General features: G+C 45.2%; 3 protein-coding genes across 4 annotated transcripts; all 3 read left to right on the forward strand.

Moving 5' to 3' along the window:
- The first annotated feature begins 423 nt into the window (after positions 1-423).
- On the forward strand, positions 424-8,356 carry LOC136480030 (NEDD8-activating enzyme E1 regulatory subunit AXR1-like). Of its 2 annotated transcripts, none has more exons than XM_066477706.1 (14): positions 424-522; positions 1,560-1,732; positions 1,828-1,991; positions 3,293-3,403; positions 3,671-3,750; positions 3,851-4,001; positions 4,100-4,193; positions 5,280-5,368; positions 6,074-6,147; positions 6,233-6,395; positions 6,779-6,864; positions 7,446-7,529; positions 7,635-7,815; positions 7,992-8,356. In XM_066477706.1, exons 1-14 carry the CDS (start codon positions 467-469, stop codon positions 8,073-8,075), a joined length of 1,590 nt encoding a protein of 529 aa, XP_066333803.1. In that variant the 5' UTR covers positions 424-466; the 3' UTR covers positions 8,076-8,356. The 2 variants fall into 2 exon arrangements, with proteins under 2 accessions (XP_066333803.1, XP_066333809.1); XM_066477712.1 differs by having other exon boundaries at positions 7,659-7,815.
- A 9,112-nt stretch (positions 8,357-17,468) lies between these two features.
- LOC136480043 (zinc finger protein ZAT5-like) lies at positions 17,469-18,342 on the forward strand. Its single transcript, XM_066477719.1, has one exon. The coding sequence runs from the start codon at positions 17,589-17,591 to the stop codon at positions 18,111-18,113; it is 525 nt and encodes a 174-aa protein (XP_066333816.1). The 5' UTR covers positions 17,469-17,588; the 3' UTR covers positions 18,114-18,342.
- A 4,879-nt stretch (positions 18,343-23,221) lies between these two features.
- On the forward strand, positions 23,222-24,032 carry LOC136480050 (zinc finger protein ZAT12-like). The gene has a single exon (XM_066477723.1). It carries the CDS (start codon positions 23,370-23,372, stop codon positions 23,817-23,819), a length of 450 nt encoding a protein of 149 aa, XP_066333820.1. The 5' UTR covers positions 23,222-23,369; the 3' UTR covers positions 23,820-24,032.

The raw sequence follows: 24,032 nt of genomic DNA on the forward strand, positions 1-24,032 counted from the left end.
GGAGAAGGCGTGGGGACAGGCTTGTGCCGGCAAGGAAGGGGGCGACGTGGGGGAAGGCCAGCACCGGCACGGGAGGGGAACGGCGTGGAGGCAGGCCTATGCCGGCAGGGGAGGAGGCGGCGTGGGGGAAGGCCAGCGTCGGCATGGGAGAGGAGCGGCGTGGTGGCAGGCCTGTGCTGACTGATGCCGCTGGGGAGCGGAGATGGAGGAGAGGGAGTAACAGGAGAGAGGGCCAGATCCGTTTTGACGAAGAAAATAGTAGGTAGAGGTAGAAGTGGAAGGATGTGTCTTCTTTTTTTTCTACGAATTAAAACTACTCAAAATATATTTCAATGGATTACACTAGTCTCGTAATGGCAAATGAAATCATTTTGCAGGACGGTAAAAGCGCGAAACCAGTTTTTTTTAATGACGGGTGAAGTCTCCCTCCGCCCCGCCCAGCCCCACCCCGCCCCGTCCCGCAGCCATGGCCGCCACCGGCGTGGTCGCCGAGCCCAAGACCAAGTACGATCGCCAGCTCAGGTAACCCTTCGACGCGCATCTGCGCTCTCCCCTCCCGCCTGCACCTCCTCGTCTCCGCGTGGTCGATGGGTAGATTCCGAGCGCTTGGCTTCGTTTGATTCTAGGGTTTAGGGTCGTGCAGCGATGTAATTCTGCTTATTTGATTCGGTTAGAGATCGATCTGGATGTGCTGTGCTGCGGCGACTAGGGTTTAGGCTCCTTTGGTTTTTGACTCTCGGGCGATATGGTGTCAGTCCAACTGTGAAGGCTTGCATTAGAGCTGGGGTTGCTTGCTTCCACATTGGTGGGTACCGATTTATTTATTGTTAGGTTCATCTGTTATGCACAAGGAATTTGCTACAACCTTTTAGGTATTGTATGGCATTCCGATGGCAAGATGCAATCTAATAGTGATTTACTTTACTGGTTCTAGATGAACAACTGAATTAGCGGGTGCTTCTATTGCCTTAGCTAGGAAGTTACTAATTGTCTTTTGCCTTTGTAATTACGTGAGACAGCACTTTGGACGGTACAAATATCAAACCTGACTATAAACCTTAAATGCCTAGAAGTGTTTTGTCAATTAAATGATCTCTGCCTAGGTTGGTGATTTCTGGTTGCCATCACAGGTCACAGCCAGTTGCTCTAGTCTGTCCCTAGTTTAATCTGCTTGGTTTGACTCTTAGACTGCTCTTGCGTTGTGTGATGCATGGTACATGGCAGTACGATCAATGACTTAGCGTTACTTTGAAATTAAGCTATTTGCAACCAGCAATTCAGCATTACCTACTGGCCGTATTCATTAGTTGTTGAGGCAACAGCAAAATAACCCTAGTTTTCTGTTGCGAATTCTTATGGGCTGGTAATGGTGTATTTGAATTGTTAATCCATGACACAGGCATTGTTTATTAAAACTAATGAAATCCATTCTGTCGTTTAACCTGTAGTTTGTTAGGTACAATGCTTATTATTTTTCCAGATTATTCTACTGCCTACTTGATCAGATAGCATGCCCAGGTATTGAAAGACACCTGTTATCTGTTAACTGCAAAGAGCAGGATATGGGGTGATCAAGGCCAGGCTGCACTGGAGAAGGCTAGCATATGCTTGCTTAACTGTGGTCCTACTGGAACAGAAGCCTTGAAGAATCTCGTGCTTGGAGGAATAGGAAGTGTGACTGTTGTTGATGACTCCAAAGTTGAAGCATCTGATCTGGGCAACAATTTTCTGTGTAATTTCTTCGCTATGTGATTCCACTTGTTCTACTGAATTCATCCCCACGAAATTGATGGAACTCTTATTCCGGTACCTTAAATTTGCATGCAGTGGATGAAGGATGTTTGGGGCAACCAAGAGCTAAATCTATATGTTCTTTCCTACAAGAGCTTAATGACGCTGTTAAAGCCAAGTTTGTTGAGGAGTTTCCAGCGCATTTGATAGACACTAATCCTTCATTCTTTTCCCAGTTTACTGTTGTCATTGCTACTCAGGTGTGTTCTTCAGTCTACTTTTAAGATAAATTGCAAGAGCATGATTAGTTTGCTGGTGCTAGCCAGAACTTTTGGGTTTATGAACACATGTTTTATGTGAAACAAAAATGTTTAAGAGATGAAACCAGTAAGAGGAATATTAGAAGATTTCATAGCTCTCAATTACCATAAATGTCATAGATCAGTTAATGTTCTAATAAAGTTTATACTTTGTGAAAGAAGATTATATGGACGAATGATTCTTATTAACACACTTTGGATGTGATGTACCTCCTGTGTACCAGATAGCTTTTAAATTATTGTTACGCGGCTTACGCCAGAGCAGTGTATTGATTCGGTTCATTTTGCAACCATTATACCTTGTGCATCAGTTATAACCTAGTTTCTGTAGACATATGGTGCTTTGACAGTAATATGGCATTGGGCCAGGCCACTCACTGTTGTGTCAAATTCGTACACAATAGCTAATGCATAGCTGCCCTCTTGGCATTGGTGGCCGTGACGGCAAAACCTTGTGCTCCGTTTGGATGACCATGATATGCTTCCTGAACCAGGCGAGTGCATGCTCGGCCAGGCAACCAAAATTGAGCGCCTGGATCAATGTTGCCTGGGCTAATGATAGTGATTAGTTGCTTAATGTCAGGAAAGTAACGGATAATGATGGAACACAACTTAATCAGTATTATTTATTTGAAAAAAATAATTAAATATGTTGGGATTTATTATTATACAAATACAAAATTAAGTATAGTTATTTTTTATTAGAATATTTTTTAGTTACAACAACAACAAAGCCTAGAAAAATAACATTAATCGAAATCATCTAGTTTTCTAATCAAACTATACAAGTATATGTTAATTGCACACTTTATACATTTAAAAGCGCATTGATGTTATGCATACTCTCATTAGCATTCTTAGGCATAGGCCTCCAACCAAACAGGCCCTAAATTAGTACTTTTTCGATATGTCCCGCCAATGATTGGCCAGCTGTTAAATTTGTAGTTTAAAATATAGTTTCACCGTTGCTTATTTGGCCATGCGTCCATAAGTGGATTCATTGGCTAGAAGCATATTTTGACAATACTAGTTTCTGTAGCCCGCCTTCTTTTTTTAACATAATAATATAATATGGTTTTGGTCTGTAGCGCTACAGTTTGATTATTCCTTCAGGTTTTATTGATACTGGTGCTAGTAGAGTTCCTTAATCTTTGTTTTATTAGTATTGCTGGCAAAACATTTGTATGCAGTATAACTCAAAATATTTTTTTTAATGCGCTGTTTTTTCTTCTACGGTGCAGCTTCCAGAGAGTTCTTTACTGAAGCTAGATGATATCTGCAGGAAAGCAGATATCGTTTTGGTTGCCGCACGTTCATATGGTCTAACCGGTTTGGTCAGGGTTAGCGTCAAGGTACTTTGATATATTTATTTATGTCCAAAACTAGTCTCTTTCGTATGAAAACATAATTAATTATCGTGACATCACAGTTGCAGATAGCAAGACCATGTGATTTTGAACGCTCATACATTCATAGTTGCGTATGAGTACAAGGCCTTGCTATCTGGGTCACGTTGTGACTTTTTTCCCTTTCTTGGGAGTTATGTCTCTGCTGCCTTGGGGGGAAGTCATAACAAAAGCATTTTGGGAAGATTCACATATTTATTTATTGTTGTCCAGGAGCACTGTGTCATAGAATCAAAACCAGACCACTTCTTGGATGATTTGCGACTTCATAATCCATGGACTGAACTAAAGCAGTACGAATGTATTCATACCTTCAATTTGCACATAACAGTGTGTAATAGTTTTGTCATTATACACAAGCTCACTGTTATTGTTGACACTTATGTTTCGCAGATTTGCAAAATCAATTGACATAAATGATAAAGATCCTGTTGTCCACAAGCATACTCCATACATCGTTATCCTTGTGAGACTTGCAGAAAAATGGGCTGATGCCCATGATGGTAACATGCCTTCAACTAGGCAAGAGAAAAAGGAATTTAAGGTTACATTCTTTTAGTACTGTTGAGTCATCGAGTAAACGAACTGTTAATGTGTTTTTTTAAGACTGTCAAGGCACTGACTAATTGTTACCTTTATCAGGACCTAATTCGAGCCCATAAGCTTAATGTCGATGAAGAAAATTACAAAGAAGCTGTGGACTCTTCATATAAAGTCTCAGTCACTCCAGGAATCAGTAAGTTGACCAAAAGGGCTAGTTCCTAAATTTACGATTTGGCACGTTCACGTATTTTCTGTATGTGTTAGACATGTCCTTTTTCTGAATCTTGGTATCTTAATATGAAAAATATTCTCGAGCCTAGCACTTTCAATAGATAGCTTATCCACAATCCACCTCCATTTTCTATCGAATGCTCAGCTGAACTTTTTAGATCTATAATTTTACATAGATCAGATTTCAAGCATTCCATCCAGACTTCATTATTGTTGGATGTTTGATGTCACATGTGAGTGGTCTTATTGCCAGATGGATGGTATCACATTTTGATTGATTGCTGCAATGAACATCAGTTGCAATATCTCTACCAGTTTGTACCTTGTTGTGTGTATTCCCTTTAGAATTTTCTAGGTACTTGATCACGAATTACAATGCTGACCCGTGGCTGTGCACTTATATATTGTTCTAACACTAATATGCCACTCATTTTTGCTGCAAACATATGACAAGATATTCACAATTACAGAGCTCTTTTGTGAACTGTGTATTGTATAATGATTATCCCATTTGAGATTTGATGCTTTCTTATCTGTTTAGGTAGGTTTAGGTGTAGATGTTGCGATTAGGAGGGTATGGATTCATTACTTGGGTTCTAACCCTCCATCTTTTCCATGTCCCATATCCTAATCCCTACCGTACCCTCATTTCCCTGAATCCAAACATCCCCTGCAAAATCTGTATTGAAGCAATGAAACTCAGCTAGCATTTGAATGCTGTGTACTGATATATGCTAGTTACATAGAACAAGTTGATGCTTGCACACTAGTAGATCACATAAATAAAGTAGTGGCTATGGGTTGTCTGCAATGACTTCATTTTAATTAAAATTTGTTGAAGCTATTTCTGATTACATTATTTGGACAATAGTAACATACAGTTTTGTAATCATGCTCTGGATTTAACCTAAGTGGCCTTCCCAATCCCGTTGTATGGTATCATGTTCTTATTGCTTATGATGCAAGTTCATGCATAGAATGACTCATACAAAATGGTGCACACAACTATAAAACATGCAGGTTCTGACTCATGATTAATTTCTGCCAGGTAATGAGATCCGTCAGATAATTGATGACGACTCTGCTGAAGTCAATTCATCATCATCAGATTTCTGGATTTTAGTGGCTGCTTTAAAGGTATCTATCATATTGTGATTCAGATGTTTACTTATGTTATATGCTATGGGCCATTCAGTAAAAGCTAGCAAACCATGGTTAAAAGTTTATTGGCCTCCTTTTGACTGAATGCTGATTCATTTGTCACTGGTCTATTATGTGGCCTCTCTTGCTGTTGTTAAAAGCAGATCAGGAAGTTTCTTTTCTTGGTATCTTAATTGTGTCTTACTGCTATAGTTCATGCCAAAATCTCAGGCCATAAATGTTGATAAGCTGTCTAAAATGTGTGCAATGAAACTGCTTGGACAATGAGCATGCGCAAGCTGCATTTGTGCTAAAATCTCAGGCTGCTAATATAACTGAGATGTCTTATACAGTATGCAGTTGGACTTGCTTGGTCCAGTTCTAGATGTGCTTTAAGCTCACAAACTAAAGCTTTGCTTTAGTCAGATTGAAAGGTCAAATTCATCCTTCTAGAGCTAGAACCCTGTTGCAAACATGATTTTAGTGTCAGGCATCTTCTGATTTTGAAGGCTTCTAAGCTGAACCTATTCGTTTCATTTGTTGAAGAAGCCCAACTTAGAAAAAATAGAAACCCTGGGGATGTTTAATACATGGAAGCTGCTTGTATATTGAACATAAGCTATACATAGTCCACATATAAGCATTTTTTTGCCATGGTGTCTATGTCTCAAAACTTGTGTTGTTTCTCCTGTCTATTGATAGGAGTTTATTGCAAAGGAGGGCAATGGTGAGCTACCTCTGGAGGGAACAATACCTGATATGACTTCCCTTACTGAGTAAGTGCCCAGTTGCCATCTCTAGTTTTAAATTCTGCTACCATTTCGTGTGAACATTGTAATGTTTCCTTGTGTCATCTTACAGGTATTATGTAAGCCTACAAAAGATTTACCAAGCTAAGGCGGAATTTGACTGTCTTGCCCTGGAGCATCATGTAAAGGAAATCTTGAAGCGGATTGGTAGAGATCCGGATTCTATTTCAAGAGCATATATCAAAACATTTTGTAAAAATTCTAGGAAACTAAGGGTAAGCTGCTTTTTTTAGATGGCATGTTTTCACAACGTGACATCTTATTGCCTCATGCGGTCATTGTGAATTTGTGACAATTAATATGTTGTATAGATGACTTTAATGTCTGGTTATCCATGCCAGAATGACAAATTGGATAAAGGTGATTTTATTGGCACGATGAGATCGCTGCTTGCTCTCAGAATAATAGAATAATGATTAGTGCAGGCACCAAATTTGTTTTTCATTCATTCAGGGACATACTCTATTTAGTGTTGCACCTATCAGTGGTTTCTGGTTTAATTTCAAATTTGTATATTCATAATCAATTATAATAGTGTAACACCAAAATGTCATTTTTACCAGTTTGTCATCTATGCTGAATAATTTCCATTGTTTAGGTTTGTAGATATCGTAGTTTCGAGGAGGAATTTGGCTCTCCAATTGTCTCTGAGATTCAGAGGTATTTCACCGATGAAGACTACAGGTCAGCATCCATTACTCTGATTTTGCTTTTCCACCTCTATTTATTTCGTGTTCCTTTAGTTGATGTAAAAGGAAGTGTTTTACATGTTCTGGATCTCCTCTTGTTATTAATTCCATAACCATTTTCTGCAATGATTATATAGTAACATGCCACCCTAAAACTAGGTAATTCTAGGATATTGCAGGGTTACTCCCTCCGTTCCAAATTATAAGACGTTTTGTTTTTCTAGATATATTGCTTTTACTATGTATCTGGACGTAATGTATATCTAAGTGCATAGTAAAATCTACATATCTAGAAAAGCCAAAACGTCTTACAATTTGGAATGGAGGGAGTAGTGTTTTTTTTTAAAATAAATAAATAAATAAAGAGAGAGTTCTTAAAACTACGTACAATCGTACTTTGAATGTTTCGAATATCATGGTCTTGATTCTGAGCTTGAGCATTTAGCCTGGACGTCATATGTTTATCATCCCATAATTACGTACTTCTGATATTCTGTATGATCTCCTTTTTAGTTGAAATAGCTGTCCCTTTGTTTTAAATGTCTTCTCTAATGACTATCAAATGTGTCACTGCAGTTACGCAATGAACTTCTACATTCTACTACGGGCTGTTGATCGATTGGCTGCCAATTATAGCAGATTGCCTGGAATCTTCGACAGGTACTTAGGAGAAATCTTCATTTGCTATTGGTGAACATTATTATCCCACATGTAGAGAAATGATCTGTTTTTTTTATAATACTGATTGTACACTGGATTCGGTAGTGAGATTGATGAGGATATCCCTAGGCTGAAGACAGTTGCGGCTTCAGTGCTAAGTGAGATGGGTTTGAACGGAGCATCCTTATCCGAAGACCTGATAACTGAAATGTGCCGGTTCGGTGCTGCGGAGATCCATCCAGTGGCTGCTTTTGTCGGTGGAGTCGCTTCCCAAGAAGTAATTAAGGTATGTGGGCCCCTTATACAGCATTCCCCGCAATCCTGAAGAGATACATAATTTCCAGGATTTCACACAACATTGGAGAAAATGGGGGGAAAATGTGATTTGAATTCATAGGATTGCATTTGGAATGGAAAATTTTCTATTACTTATCCGTGTTCGTTTTCCCTCTTATCTTTCAGCTGGTCACCAAGCAGTTTGTGCCGTTGCGGGGAACATTCATATTTAACGGAATCGACCTCAAATCTCAAGTTTTGGTGCTATAACATGGACGTGGAGCCTTGTCTTAGTGGCCGAATTTGAGTTGGCCCAGATTTTGTGCCAGGGCACCACGCTGCAACGAAATCTGTTTGCTCAACGAGTAGCCAAATATATATTGTTGCATTATATTTAGATGTGTGCTATTGTCGCCAAGTATCTTTTGCCCCCCTTTTGTGACACGGAAAATGAGCCGGAAAAAAGTGTTTCATTGAGAATGTTCAGTCTGCTGTAATTTATCAAAACTTGCGTCGTATGATTTATGCAAGTGCCTAGCAAATTCCTAGCTCACGCGGCTGTTATTCGTGGACCAAAAGAACAGTCACCCTCCAAATCGTACTGGTGCTGTTAGGCTGTGCAGTACGCCTCTATTAGTATAGACGAAGTAAATAATACCTCACGCTTTATCAACTTTTTAGTAAATAATATTCACATTTATGACTGTAAACCAATTTATTATGAAAATACATTTTGTAACTAATCTAATGGTATCTATTTGATATTATAAATATTTATATTTTTTTATCTATAATTGATTAAATTGAATATACTAAAATATGACATTGTTTTAGAATTATATCTTTTTCAGAAATGCTATACAACACACGTGTGTTTTAGCATAAAAAAAACACATGGATTTTCTTACTCTCTCCCTCTCTCTTCAACTGTCTCCGAAACGCATATACACATACGTACTGTACATGGCATGCCACTGTACCTCCTTCGTACACTGATTGATCGATCTGGCCCCGCCTTCATGTCTGCAGCTAGCAGCGCCGCTCCGTTCAGTCAGCGTTGTTGGCTTGGCGTGATCTCCGCATCTGACATTCTGACTTGGGCAGCTCGGCGGATGTGTCGGCAATCCGGTCTGGTGTATTATTATCATTAGTCACTAACGGGCGTGATTTGTCCTCTTGTCCTTGCATAGAAAAAAAATGTTTCTTGTTATATGTGGATCTGTAGATCTGTGATCTTGTGATTTGTGATTGTGAAGTAGAAGAAGGCTGAGGTAGAAGGAGGATGGAGGTTGTTGGATCTTAATTCTATGGTGTAAAAAAATTCATGTGTTAAAACTGTTTAAAACACATAGTTGTTGAGTAGACATACTCTTTTTTTTTATTAGACAGAGGGAGTATAGTTGCAAGTGGGGCCGATGTGAGTGGACAAGTATGCGCCAGCAGCGATGGATGGGCTGGAAGCCTGGAACTTGGTTAAACCACATGCATGTGCGCAAGCTGACGAACGCGACGACTACTGAGCGAGATGAGCTTGTCGGCTGAGCTATCAACGCTTTCATCATTCGTGGAGATGATGGAGAGCACGTAGGCACCGACATTACGGTGCATATGATCTCAGGTGTCCATAGGCAGACCAAATCTCCCCCGGCCAGTAGCCTGCTGCTAAATCGCAAATGGCCGGGAGGTGTTCCTTTGACGACGCGGTTGCCGTCAGACGAAGGCAAATGACGTGCGATAGCGAAATGTGGTTCGCGTGCCCTTAAATCCGGCTTGATCCGTTTCTTTTTTTTATCCAGAACAGTGTTTTTCTCTCATAAATTCCTCTAGATTCCTCCAGAATTCCTCCAAGCGAACGGGGACTTAGTTATAAAAAAAATACAGTTACACTGCTAGGTGCTAGTACAGGTTGTGTTCATGTTTGCTTCAGAAGTAAAAGAACACATCGGTCTTGAGCAGTCGTGTTGGTATGTATTCAAGAGTATGTACTGTATTTTTTTTATAGCAATGACGCGTTTCCTGCTTTTAGTTTACTTCACGCTACTGGCGCCAGTGGTCGTTGATCGGCAACGTAGCAGGAGCTAGCTGTCGTCGTCGCTCGTCGGCAATCCAGGCTCATGATCTTGCAACAGCCGACGTAGGTCCATTCACAACGTGGCAACGATACTCTGCAGTAGTTCATTCGGATAGAGTAATTCCTCTCCTATAGAAAATATAAGTCCATATCCATTTACATTTGCCAATATTCACATACTTTTCAAACTTTGACTGACAATTTCTAGTATATTATCTATTTAAAAGTTTAGACACCGTCAATCAAAGTTCGAGAACCGGACTTGGAACGATGAATGTATTCACATTCATATTTGTACTGAGAGTACTTTCTCCATTCCAAGAAGAATGTAATTGTAGGTTTGAGACAAGCTAAACCTTCCGAGGTTTGATCAAGTTTATAGAAGTTAATATTTTTTATGTTTTTAGATAAATTCTATTATAAAAAATATTTTGTATTTAATCCAATGATACTTATTTGACATTATAAATTTTAGTATTTTTACTAGGTAGCATGCCCGTACATTGCTACGAGATAACTAACAATTTATACTAAAAACACACGAATCGTACGATAAGATAATAATACTGTTAAATTAAATACCAACGTTAAAGTGACATTTAATCTAAAATGCAAAGTTTATGAATTTAACACAGTCACGGAGTGCGCGGCGTCGCAGGCTCACAGACTCTAGAGCTTCTAGAGATTGGGTCGAATCCAACCTAGAGCCTCGGAACCCTACATCTTTTTCTGGACGGGCTTCACTTCGGATGCGCCGGTAGCAATATCAATAATCTCCGGTCGATGGACCAAGTCGTATGGATCCTCATATAATGGCTCAGACATGTAGATTTTGTCCTCCTTGTACATGGATACGCTTGTTCCACTGAAGCTTTCATTGAAATGTTTAGACACGAACAGTGTTTGATCATCGATGTCCCTCACCATGGACCACTCCGACGTACGGTCGTGGCGGTTGCACTTGTAGATCGCGCTGCTGTAGGTGAAGCTCTGTGTCTCGTGGAACGTGCTCACCATGGCACCCGCAATGTGTAGCTTACCGTTTGATTCCAGGTAGCTGCGGTGGCAGAGCCCCCCAGGTGGCGACGGCGATGACAGCAGCGTCGCGGTTGGAGTAGCGCCGGCGGTGTTGCTGCTGCAGATGGAGATTTCTCCAGTGCAGTCGATCGCCAAGAACTTGTCTTGGCAGTGGACGATGGACCCCACGGAGAACTCCAGTTTGGTATCGAGCAGCGTCCATGCACTGTCGACTCCAACCCGGCAGAACGCGACCTCCGTGGAGCACCCAAGCATGGTCATGGCCACGCACTCGCGGCCGACGGCGTCAGGCGGCGCCGAGAGCACGATCTCACGGAAGAACATGTCCCTCATGTCTTCTAGCTTAATGGCTCTGCCTGTGGCATCCGCGTCCCCGTAGCCGTTGGTGGGATGGAGGATCCACTGGCCGTGGACCCTAGACACGCGTTCCGATGAGGACGCCGTCGCGACGTGTTCGCCTGCTGGCGGGAGCTCAACGCGGGGGCACGGGCACCGACGAATGGATTCAGCAGCATCACGGACGCCGCCTCGTCCATGAGCGCCAGCCACCCACATGAGGAGCTGCACGCCACCTTGCCGCGCACGTCGGGCAGCGTCTTGGACAAGACCTTTTTCTCTGGAACGCAGTAGAAGCCGACGCGGTCCGAGTCGGGGTCGAACGGGAGCAGTAGGAGCGGCTCGAAGGTCGCGAACGGGACGGTGGCGCGCCATGGGGAGCAAGCGGATCAGAAGGACGCCGCGTCGTGGCCTAACGCGAGACGCTGCCCGATGGACTCGAGAAAATCCTCTGGCAGGCCGGATCTCCAGTCAGGGAGAGGTAGGGACCTTCTCTTGGGATTGGGAGGCTGAGCCATAGAAGAGGTTCACGCAAGAAACAGCAAGCGAGGGCGATAGAACACGTGAGCGTGAAACCAAATGAAATGAGAAAAAAGTTGTCCCTTTTGCAAATGCAAAGAGGTTCCTTTTGTCTTAATTCTCTTTCCTTCTGTGTTAATTCTCTTTCCTTTTTCTCGTTGCCATGTATGTTGGTGCATGCAAACATGCAATGTGTATATGGATATCACAATAATTTTCTACTTCCTATTTTGCCGTGATTCTTCTATCACATGACAGGCAATATTCAATCAAGGAGATGTCGTGGGATCGTAGGCGTAGGCAGACGAACGAACCAAAACAAATGTCACACCAAAAAATATCAACACTTTGTTCTTTTTAGTTGTAGGAGAATACTTTGATCAAATTTCTTTAACCCCTCGCGAAGTGAAAATTTCATTGTTTTTGCATGGAGCGGGGTGGGGGGTACTTCAGAGAGAAGGAACATCCATCTATCTTGCACATTGTGGCAACCAAATGGTTTACACGATGCTCGCAGTTTCCCACTCCCAGAAACAATCAGGGCACACCGCAAGGAAGGAAGTAAGTAACGGGGTGTTCGGTTTGAGTAACCAAACCATTCTACGTGAGATTGTGCATCATGAGTTCGTTCATCAAATCTGGTAGAATGGCTTTAATTTTCATACGGGTAGTGATTATTAGCATGTGATAAATGAGATGACGATGGATCAATTCATCCCATTTTACAAACCAAACAAAAAAAAGGTAAAAAGTGAGGAGATGACGGACTAGTTCATTCATTCATCAAACCAACGGCCACCGTACTGCCATGTGGGCCCGAAGTATTGAGGGACTCTTTACTGTTTGACCATGTCCAGGACACGGCGTATTGCCAGGCATATATACGGAGCTTAGGCAAAGCGCGCGACGCGAGCGTTTCCCTTAACCGTGTCGATGGACAGAGACAGATGTTCTGCCTCCATATTTTGTCTCCGTCTCCGTCCACACGCAGGTTACCTAGACGGGCAACTTGTCCGGTCGCTAAGTCATGCGCGTGCTTATCTCGTTTCCTCGGCCACATGCACACACAAGGCAAGCCAAAACAGTACCAGGTCGACCCACCGTGACGTCAATCATTGCATCATCTATCGCCTCTCCAGACTCCGTGGTGTGCGCCGGCGGCCGCACTGGGTCTCCGTACGTACTATTGGTGATCAGTTCCGGCCTTTGTTGAATAGTACTAGTAGTACTAGCACTAAGATTAATTAACCAATCTGAAAGTGTGGCTGCTTGTTGCAGAAGAAGTACGCCTCCAGTTGGCTTTGGATAGTCAAACAAATTGGGCAGCCGTGATGGATGTCATCACAGCTTACTTAAGTACTTGTCAATTCGGCGTCTGTAGTTCTGTTGCGGGATCGATCGGCTGCTCCAGTATACTACTGCTCAGAGCGACAGAGCCTAAGATACCGTAAGCACTATCAGAAAGGGAAAGTCTTAGCTACCGAGGGATATACGTAATAAACTAAGTAAAGTCGTAGCTGGCTAATATTAGTACAAAGCAAAGTCGTGTCTGGCACGTCGTCGATCGATCCGATGGCCAGTCAGCACTCAGCCCCCGCTCGGTCTCGTTCCGTCGGCACCACGGCAGCAAGCCTGACCCGCGAGGGCGAGGCAAACGGAAGCGCACGGGCAGACGGCCGGGCTCCCTCCGACTGGGTCGATCACCCGCGGGCCGCGGCGGCACGAAGAATAGAAATTCTACGTAGGAGTAGCCTGAAATCGATTTAACCGCATGGTATGGTGTGCGACGTGCTACCCTTTTCGCACGGTCGGGTCCCCGTGCCGGCCGCGGCCGCCCAGCCACGCGACCCCGCCCGACGCCGGAGCGCGCGGCCGGGCGCTGGGACTGCGTTGGTGTGCTCCGCTTCCCGTGTGTGTCCGGGCCGCCTGCTTGGCATGTCAACGTCAGATTAGCAGAGCGCTAAAGTATCTTCCGTTTCTGCACTTTTAGAAGCCACGCTTTATTACCGAACATTAGTACGTACTCAGGCTGTCACCTCGACTATGTACTTTGTGTTAGGGACCTCGGTCCTCGAAAAGAGCTCCGACCTCGGCTATAGCTCCTCTGAAGAAGTGGCAGAAGCCGTTTTTTAAAACGTTTGATAAAATGGCTCCTCATCTTCCTTTTTAATGTACGGAAGATGTTAACGCCTTGTTTAGTTGGACCCCAAAGTCCAAAAAGTTGCTACAGTACCTGTCACATCGAATGTTTGCGGCCCGTGCATGGAGCATTAAATGTAGACGAAAAGAAAAACTAATTGCACAGTTTGGTGGGAAATTGCGAGACGAACATTTTAAGCCTAATTAGTCAATGTTTGGACACTATTTACCAAATAAAAACGAAGGTGCTACAGTAGCCCCAAATTCCAAATTTCGCGAACTAAACAAGGGCTAAATGTCGCTGGTGCTCGAGCCTATTATAATACAGCTTGTTCGTTTCGGATAAAACGATCGTGGATTATTACTGCTGGCTGCTTTGGTGTGAGAGAAAAATATTGTTCTGCCTTATAATCCATGATTATTTGCGACCAAGCGAACAGGCTGATATTACTTGACTTGATTGTATATATAATAGCAGTTCATATATAGTAAATTACATAGTAATTGATCATCTTGCACCAATTAAGTCATAATATTGGCCATGATTAAAGTAAATCATATCTGAAGATTTTTTTTGAAGGAAGAAATGGGGTAAAATCACCAACGTATTTGTTCTCCCACGCCGCCGCTATTCCACGCTGCCGCTCTGCCCGCGCAGCTCAGGTGCCCGCGTCGCCACCCGCGTGCTTCGGTGAAACACCGCGCCGGCGTCATCTCTGCCTAATCGAGCGAGGGGACGAGGGCACCAACGTATTTGTTTCCATGGCCGTCAGGCGGAGCGGCGAGAAGGGCTCCGGCTCACTAGTGCAAAAGGGCTCCAACTCTATCGCCGGCTCCTCCAGTTGAAGCAGTTATTGGCAGCGGCGTTTGATAGGGCTCCTTTAGGAGTCGAAGCCGGCCTCCGAGAGCCCTGCCAAACAGGCACGTGGTTTGGCTACCGGGGGCTCCGGCTCCTTCGCGTAGCCATTGCGCAACACTGTAGATTCCTATAGCAGCAAAAAAAAAATGGCTCCAGCTCCGGCCAAAATGAACATGAAGCGAGGAGGAGCAGCCGGAACCGCGTTTTTTTTTACTTTTTGTTGCTCCGCCGACTCCGCCACGGGACATGTACAGTCACGGAGCTAGTTCTTGCACGAGCTGCACCAAACGCACTCTTAGTAAGCAAGACTGCAAGATTGACGGCTACTAGGATTAATCCGGTATATTCACGAATGATCCATGTTGGTAATACGCGGAGCGCTAGCTTATTCATTGGACTATGGGAACGTCTAACGCCCGGATGTCTAGACGGGGCTAGTGTTCGTACACCCGCGCCTGATGCGTCTGCTTCACGTAGGGTACCGCGCCGCTTCGTGTCCCGCGCACGCACCATGACGCCCCCTCTACACCCACGTGCATGCAGGCGGCCCCAGCAGCTGCAGCAGGTGGCTGTTGCAGATAGGTCCCACTGCAACATATGCAACACCAAGATCTACTTTTGTAACATCTAGATGAAGCACTTGAAACATACGTCCGAAACAATTGAAACACTTGCAACATACGTTTCAAACACCAGGAAAACACGTTTGTAGCCACTACAAAACATATGAAGCATCTAGATAAAATACTTGTAACATACGTATAAAATACCTAAAATACTTGAAACACTTGAAATATACACTTGCAACATGCATGTATATACAACATCCAGTTCTACTTTTGCAAAATCCAGATGAAACACTTGCAACATACGCTTGAACCAAATGAAATATTTGGGACATACACTTGAAAATGCAATTGCAACATCCCGATATACTTTTGCAACATCGATACAAAACACTTTTGCAACATACCTCTGAAACATTTGAAACATTTGAATGGATCCTCGTCGGCGTGTGGAGTTCTATCCTGGTCGTCGCGGGATGTAGGCGGGCGAGTTCCGCCCCGACCACGACAAATTGGGTAGGCGGGCGCGAGACGTGCGTGGGCGGGCTCCGCTTGGGCTGACGTGAGCTGCACGCTAGTGAGCTCCACATCCGGGCATTGCGAGCTGGGCAGGCGGAGGCGGAGGTCGTCTTGGTCGCCGACTAGGCGTCCGGTCCCCGTGGTGGAGGTGACAGCTGTCTCCCTCACTACGGGCGGGCAGCGCAGCGCGGCGGTGGAGCTCGTGCGTACGCGGCTAGTGGGGGCGCTCGACGATCGTGCGTATGCGCACGGCGGCGGCGTGCTTGTGCAGACGCGGGCGCTAGCAGAGCTCGTGCGTAGACGACCGAAGGGCGGACGGTGTGGTGGAGCTGATGCGAATAGGAAAGATAAGATGTCGCTCTCTTTTCTTTTCTTTTTATTTTTTGGAGAAATCATGCATGCCGATAAGGAGAGCAGGCTTGTGGGCTAGTCCGTAGTCCAGCTAGCCGCATCCGGACTAACTGACGCGGAACGGATGGCCATGGTAGAGCATTAGCGTTTTTTTTAGAGAAATCGTGTACGTCGACGAGCGAGGCAGCTAGCCGCGTTTGGACCGACCGATGTGGAACGGACGTCCGTGGTGGAGCATTAGTGTTGGAATGTAGGAGTCACGTATGATTCTGGTACATCTTGTGGAGAGCATTAGCGTTGAACTATACTGTAGGAGTCACGCATGATTCTAGGCCTTGTTTAGATGCAAAAAAATTTGCAAAATGGCTACTGTAGCGTTTTCGTTGTTATTTGGCAAATAGTGTCCAATCATAGTCTAATTAGGCTTAAAAGATTCGTCTCGTGGATTTCGTCTAAACTGTGTAATTAGTTTTATTTTTTATTTATATTTAATGCTTCATGCATGCGTCCAAAGATTCGATGTGACGGGGAATGTGAAAAATTTTGCAAAATATTTTGGTAACTAAACTGGGCCCTAGTACATCTTCTGGAACCGGAACCGGAACGAACGAACGAACTTGGAACAGGGATTAGTTGACCATGCGTGCGTCATTCAAATCTCACAAATCTGGCAGGCCAGCCCCCAGAGGAGGAGGAGGAGAAGGTTCCAGACCCTTCCAGCAGCCGCTGCAGACCGTGTGCAGAGCAGTCAGCAAGTCCATCTCCACACGCCGCCCATCCCGCACGGCCCCACCAACGACTCCCATCCCCTCCGCCGAACCAGCGGGCGGCGGCGTTGCCCCCGCGGTTAAGCAAAGAGCAGTCGCGGTCCCGCGGAGGGCACCGGCCGCCACGTACGCGCAGGCCAGGCAGCCCGCCCACCTGCACCTGCCTGCCGTGCCTGCCAGGCTGCGTCACTGCCTGCGCCCCGTGGTCCGAACCGCCACATCCACACGCCGTCACGCCCGGTGCGTGCAGGCGTGCAGCCGAGCCCCAACCCCCGCCCCCGCGCGCGATGGATGCCCATCCGTCCACGTCGCGACGCGGCGCCGCGCGTTGCGGTGCCTTCCCCGGATTGGTCCGCCCACGCCACCTCCCGCCTCATGTCGGTCGGGCCCCACCAACTTGGAGCACACGTAAGCCCACCACCGCCTCTCTCTGCCGAGTCTTGGACGCGGACACAACCTATAAAAGGGCGCCCGCCCTCACCCACACCTCCTCGCCCAAGCACAAAAACAACCACCACATCTTATTTCCGCGAGCCGGAGCCGTAGCTGCAGAGAGATATCACCACTGACCCAGCCAACCGACTGAGACCGCCGCGAGGAGGACACACCGCTCAGACCATGAAGCGCCCGAGGACGGAGCAGGAGCCGGCGGGCGAGGTGTCGCTGGCGCTGTCGCTGAGCACTAATACGGACTCGTCCACGACGTCGGACTCCACGGGGACCCCGTCGTCGGCGACGAAGCGAGCGCGGCGGAGGGGCGCCGTGGTGGCCACGTCGGGGGAGGGGGAGTTCGTCTGCAAGACCTGCAGCCGCGCCTTCACCTCGTTTCAGGCGCTCGGCGGCCACCGGACCAGCCACCTGCGGGGCCGCCACGGCCTCAAGCTCGGCGTCGGCGCCAGGGCCCTCAACCAGCACAAGCAGGCCGCCGCGGCCGGCAACGGCAGCGGAGGAGACAAGCCTACGCAGCACGAGTGCCACATCTGCGGGCTCGGCTTCGAGATGGGGCAGGCGCTGGGCGGCCACATGAGGAGGCACCGCGAGGAGATGGGCGCCGCCGAGGCCGCCGACGCCTGGGTCTGGCGCACCGAGGCCCCGCGCGCCGCCGCCATCGATCCGCCCGTCTTGCTCGAGCTCTTCGCTTAGATCGATCCAGCCGGCCGATTTCTCCATGTCTGGGGGCTAACTCATCAGCGTCATTTAGTAGAATCCAGGACGTGTAAAAATCATGTTAGTTGCTAGCTGCAGCTAGTTGCTTTTGTAATACGCTAGCTATAGTTTTTGTGTTGGATTAGCAGTTCGATTTCGTTCGGATGTCAGAAAACTGATTCATACATATATGGTAGTATAACAGGATCGATGATTCTTTGGTTCAGATGTGTGTCCCGTTATTGCATTCGCGTCCCACTGGTTGATTTCATCGTCCTCATTTTTATGAGGAAGATAATACGATGGTCTCGTTCATTTAATCCGTCCCAGCTGGTTTTCCCAAACGTAACGCGGTGTGCCTTGTTATGATTTCGGAACGTAACTTTACCCATCATCAAATCGATCGATCGATTGTTCTTCTGGTTCTTAGACCGTACACGCCCGATCCGTCTTAAACTTTTAGCATAAGGTTTTGTGGTTTTGGGACGAATAAATTAACGAGCGTGAGCAAAACAATACAGGGAAGCAGGGCATGACTTTGTGATTGTGCAACTACTTGTAGGTTGCATTGCCTCTCAGTAGGAATTTGAGGCTTTTCTCCGCGCCTGGGAAAGCCAAACGTGGGCTGCACGTACACGCCCGTTGCAAAGAAAATTACTATTCTTGTGCTCCCTATTCGCTCCTGCAAGTCACCTCTTGTCCCCGTGCCCAAGCAGGAGCACCGTGAATCTTGCCCAGGGCCCGGCTAGTTTCATGCATGATGGTCGTCCGATGGATGAGGATGACGATAACAGCTGTTGCTGGCTATGACTCCTCCGTATCTCCTAATCTTGCTTGACCGTAGGTGTGCCATCCTAGGTTGGAACCTAGACTAGGTACGTACATATACGTACGTACTCCCTACGTCCAATAAAGAAAATACAATTTCAGTTTTCTATCAAGTATTAATCTATCTTAACTTTGAATATATATATATATATATATATATATATATATATATATATATATATATATATATATATATATATATATATATATATATATATATATATATATATATATATATATATAATATTAACTATGATACTCCGTTTTAAATTATAAGTTGCTTTGACTTTTTTAGTACATTAAATTTGCTATGTATCTAGACATTCGTTATATCTAGATATATAGCAAATTCGATGTATCAAAAAGTCAAAGCATCTTATAACGGAGGGAGTACAAAATAATCATAATAATATTTATTATGGATTTTATTTTTTATAGCATATCTATTTGAAGCCATATATAGATGTCATTAATATTTTCTATAAATTTACTCTCCCCAAGTAGTCAAATAATATCGAGCTTGACTAAATTTATTGAAAGTAGTATCAATATTTATATTTTCAAACATATTTATCATAAAATAAATTAGGTGAAACTTTTATTTGTTTGACTTTTTAGGAGATGACTATTCCTTTTAAGATGGAGGAGTAGCTAAACTTAAGGAAGTCTAACTCGATCTAAACTACTCCCTCCGTCTACAAAAGAATGCAATTATCACATTTCCTGGAGTCAAACAGTTAAAACTTTGACTAAAATTATATAAAAAAATACTAACACTCATGAGACAAAAATAAGTATCATTAGATTAGCTATAAATATATTTTCACAATATTTAGAGACATAATGTTAATACTATTTACTATAAATTTGGTCAAACTTAAACTGATTTGACCAGCACAGTTCCCATGATTTGCATTCTTTCGTGAACGGCGGCAGTACTGATGAGGTGGTGCTGTCATCTTCGTGCTCCCGATTAGTACGTACGGAGTACAGCGTAACGGTAGCGTTAATCAGATAATCTCTTGTGTGGCAGTGCAATGCACACGACAAACGGGAAGCGCGCGGGGGACTACCGTGTTCGACACGTGGCGGTATGGTGCTAGCATCTGGAGCACATGCGGGCACATACATTAGCACTTTAGCAGTGAAAGTGAAAGGAAGTTGCAAGGAGAGATCGAGCGACGAACAGTAGCATTGCAGTACCACTACCGACTACCGTTTACCAGGGTAGGTACAGCGAAACGATAGTGGTGGAGCAAGAGAAAATTCAAGGAGTATGCTTGCCTTGCGGATTTGTAGACTTTTATTTGGAGGGTACGAATACGATGAAAAATTAGCGAGGAAAATACATGGGCAGTCCTTTAACTTGGCATGGGGTGCCATTTAGGTTCCTCTACTTTCAAAATGCTAATTCTGTGTCCATAAACTTGGCTTCGGGTGTCATCCAGGTCCAAACGAGTTCGGATGAAGACAAATTTTATATCAAAATTGTAGCCGTTGACAGGATCTACAACTTTCTAGTTGAAAATTTTTTGATTTGAAACTATTTAGGGTCCCAAAATACTATTGTAAGTGTGCAAATTTTGAAATTTAAAATTATCCAACGATCTCGGATGCTGACATGGTCTATATGAAAGTTATAGTTATCAATACGATCTAAAAATTTGTAGTTGATTTTTTTTATTTAAAGTTGCTTAGTGTCCTAAATATGTGTTCTAAGTTTAGATATTTTGAAATAAGAAACTTACAGCCTGTTCGTTTGGCTGTGGCTTGTCGTAAACGATCGTAAATTTCCAACTGGAACAATATTTTTCTCTCACACAAACCAGCTAACAGTACTTCTTCACGAACCAGCAACGATACGAACCAGCCAACCGAACAGGCTGTCAGAACACATATTTCAGATGCTAAACGACTTCAAATAAAAAAATCAACTACAAAGTTATAGATTGTATTGATAAATATATCTTTCATATAGACCATGTCAACATCCGAGATTTTTTGATAATTTTAAATTTTAAATTTCAAAATATGTAAACTTACAATAATATTTTGGGACCCTAAAAAGTTTTAATTCAAAAACTTTTCAACTACAAAGTTGTAGATCCTGTTGAGGGCTACAATTTTGATATAAAAGTATGTCTTCATCCGAGCGTTGTTTGGACCTGAATGACACCCGAAACCAAGTTCATGACCCATAATTGACATTTCGAAAGTAGAGGGACCTAGATGGCACCCTTACCAAGTTGAAGGACCGCCTGCGCATTTTCCTCAAAATTAGCTATAATCACTGTTTTTCTGTTTTTACGTGGGTGCGGCTGCACCCACTAACCACTATATACATCCGCCCATGGCGAAACCTACTCCCGTTCACACACGTGCGCGGTGCGTGTGGTGACTGGTGTGCAGCTTCACAGGAAACTTTTCCCTCAAGCATGACGGCGCAGTGGTTGCGATGTTTCTCGTACGACTCCTATGGCTCTGTTCGGCTCGCTAAAATTTGGCTGATACTGATGTTGATTTGTTGTGAGAGAAAAACGTTGTTCTTTCGTTGAAAAGTAACTGCTAATAACAGTATCGAAACTTAGAGCAAAACCGGGGGGGGGGGGGGGGGGGGGGGGGGGGGGGGTGGTTTACCATTGAATCAGAATGTACACAGGCGGTAGAAAATTTAGTCTTAGTACTTATAACAACTCCCTCAATCTTGAAATTAGTGTCATTCTCGCTTTCCGAGAAGTCAAATGCTTTTAACTCTGACCAGATATATATCATTAATAATATTGATGATGCAAATTAAGTATTATTAGATTACTTGTTCAATATATAATAAATTAATTTAGAGATATAAATGTTGCTCATATTTTCTATAAATATAGTTAAATTTAAAAAAGTTTGATCTGCACAAAATCCTAAACGATACTTATTTTGGGATAGAGGGAGCAGATCATGTATTATTTAATAACAAAATACAAGTGACTTTGGTGGTCTGTTTTGCTGTGGCGACAATCACAATATTAGATTAATATCTCATATATGTATACATATATACACTAAAATACATGTAACATACAGAACTAAAAATATCCTACATAATTTATACAGATTAATGAGTTTGAAAGTAAAAAAAAATTAAAGAATTCAATTATAACACAAAAGTAGTCGTAGCTGTAGCCTGTAGGGCTGTACTCCTATGTTATAGGCAAAGGAAATCTGGGAGCACACCTGCTGCCACGGAAGGCAGCCAGGCAGGGATGAGCGGAGATTTCCAAGCGTCAGGCAAGACACAACAGGCTAAATAGCATCTAGGCTTTACAAAATTCATAAAGGCAAGGGGGGCCAAAGCCCAGCTTGGCCCCGTAAATAATCGTAAATTTTCAGTTTGAACGGTATTTTTTTCTCACATCAAACCAGCTAGCAGTAATAATCCACGATCATATTCGATCGTTTCAGCCCAAGTCGAACAGGCTCCGTGGCTGATAAGTTTAAGCGAACGGGGCTCAGCAGGTAGCAGAGCACACGCGCGGTTGAAAGGAAACTAGGACTCAAGTAGAGGGAGAGCTCGAGTGACGAATAGTAAACATAATTCTACCAGATTGGTACTCGTGCAGCAAAACCTACTCGATCCCGTCCACACGTGCCCGGTGCGTGTGATGCGCAGCTTCGCGCGAAACTTTTCCCTCAAGCATGAGGGTGCGGTGGCTACGACGTTTCTGTTTCTCGAACGAGACTACGAGTTGTTAGCTTAGCTAGCTAACACTAGCAGCCTATCCCTGTTCATTCTTCGCGGCCAAGACTTGTTTGACCAGGCAGGCAGGCACCCAGGCAACGGCGCGCGGCGTCAAAGCGGACCGAGCGAGCGGGTGCAGTCTCCCCTGCCCGCGGCCCCAGGATAACGACGACCAGTCCGTGTCCCCAAGGCTTTTTTGCTAACGCCGTCAGCTCCGTTTCGCGGACCCTTCCGAGCTCGCCGTCCCGCGGTGCGGCGTGAGGCCAGCACACACGCCACGCCACGCCACGCCATAGGCCGACCGCGTTAAGACAGATCACAGAAGGTTCCTATCCCTTTCCGCCCGTTCTGCCGTTCAGACGGTTCCAGACGCAGACGGGCGACGCCGGCGCAGGCAGACGAGTCGCCCAGGCACGGACGCGCTCCTTCCAGCCTTTCGTTCTCTCGTCCGCCCCGACGTAGAGTGCACGTGAGCAGACAGCAGAGCGTCTTCCTCCTCCTCCGCTTATATAAAAGGCCAGCATGCACTCGCCAGAGCCACCACCAACACATCCAGATTCCACAACGACCAGCTGCGGCCTGCTCTGCTCCTCCGAGCTCGCATACATCCCGCGTCGGTCCTCCGTTCACCTCTCTCTCCCAACATCTTGAGCTCGATCGCGAGCCCTTAGTTCCATCACCAGCGGACCGTTTGGTACATGGCGAAGCACCCGAGAGACTCCGCCGCCGGCGCCGTGCCGCTCTCCCTCGCGCTGTCCCTCGGCGGCGGCGTGGCCGCCGAGCACGGCAGCAGCAAGAGGCACCGGCGCGCGGCGGCGGGCGGCGGGGACGGCGGCGGCGAGTTCGTCTGCAAGACGTGCAGCCGCGCCTTCGGGTCGTTCCAGGCGCTGGGCGGGCACCGGACCAGCCACCTGCGGGGCCGCCACGGCCTCGCGCTCGGGATGCCCGCGCCGGCGCCGGCGAAGGACGCCAGGGAGACTGCGACGAAGCAGGCGGCGGCGGCGGCTCCCGCAAGCCACCTCTGCCACGTCTGCGGTCTCGGCTTCGAGATGGGCCAGGCGCTCGGCGGCCACATGCGCCGCCACCGCGAGGAGGCCGCCGCCACCACCGCGCAGGCGCCGCCTGTCCTCCTCCAGCTCTTCGTGTAGAGTTTTATTATTTGCCCGTACACGGAGAACCCATACATCGGGGGCTTTCTAGTTTGCAGTAGAGGAATTCTTTGCGTTTCAGTCGTCCGTCTGCACATTGTAGATTCACAGTACATTGTTGGCATATTGGCCAATTGATTCATTCATTCATTTAGTTGTACATGTAAATAACTGATTATTACTCCTCCTTAATTCTTTTGTGTATCTGGCACT

The sequence above is a fragment of the Miscanthus floridulus genome, chromosome 1 (genome assembly GCF_019320115.1).
Source record: "Miscanthus floridulus cultivar M001 chromosome 1, ASM1932011v1, whole genome shotgun sequence".
Taxonomy (NCBI): domain Eukaryota; kingdom Viridiplantae; phylum Streptophyta; class Magnoliopsida; order Poales; family Poaceae; genus Miscanthus; species Miscanthus floridulus.

What these genes read in the sequence shown, in the direction of transcription:
- LOC136480043 (XM_066477719.1), top strand. Translation starts at nt 17,589, where the DNA reads ATGAAGCGCCCGAGGACGGAGCAGGAGCCGGCGGGCGAGGTGTCGCTG.
- LOC136480050 (XM_066477723.1), top strand. Translation starts at nt 23,370, where the DNA reads ATGGCGAAGCACCCGAGAGACTCCGCCGCCGGCGCCGTGCCGCTCTCC.
- LOC136480030 (XM_066477706.1), top strand. Translation starts at nt 467, where the DNA reads ATGGCCGCCACCGGCGTGGTCGCCGAGCCCAAGACCAAGTACGATCGC. An exon ending in TTTTAGTGGCTGCTTTAAAG is followed by an intron (nt 5,369 to 6,073) that starts GTATCTATCATA and finishes GTCTATTGATAG; the next exon opens with GAGTTTATTGCAAAGGAGGG. An exon ending in GATATGACTTCCCTTACTGA is followed by an intron (nt 6,148 to 6,232) that starts GTAAGTGCCCAG and finishes GTCATCTTACAG; the next exon opens with GTATTATGTAAGCCTACAAA.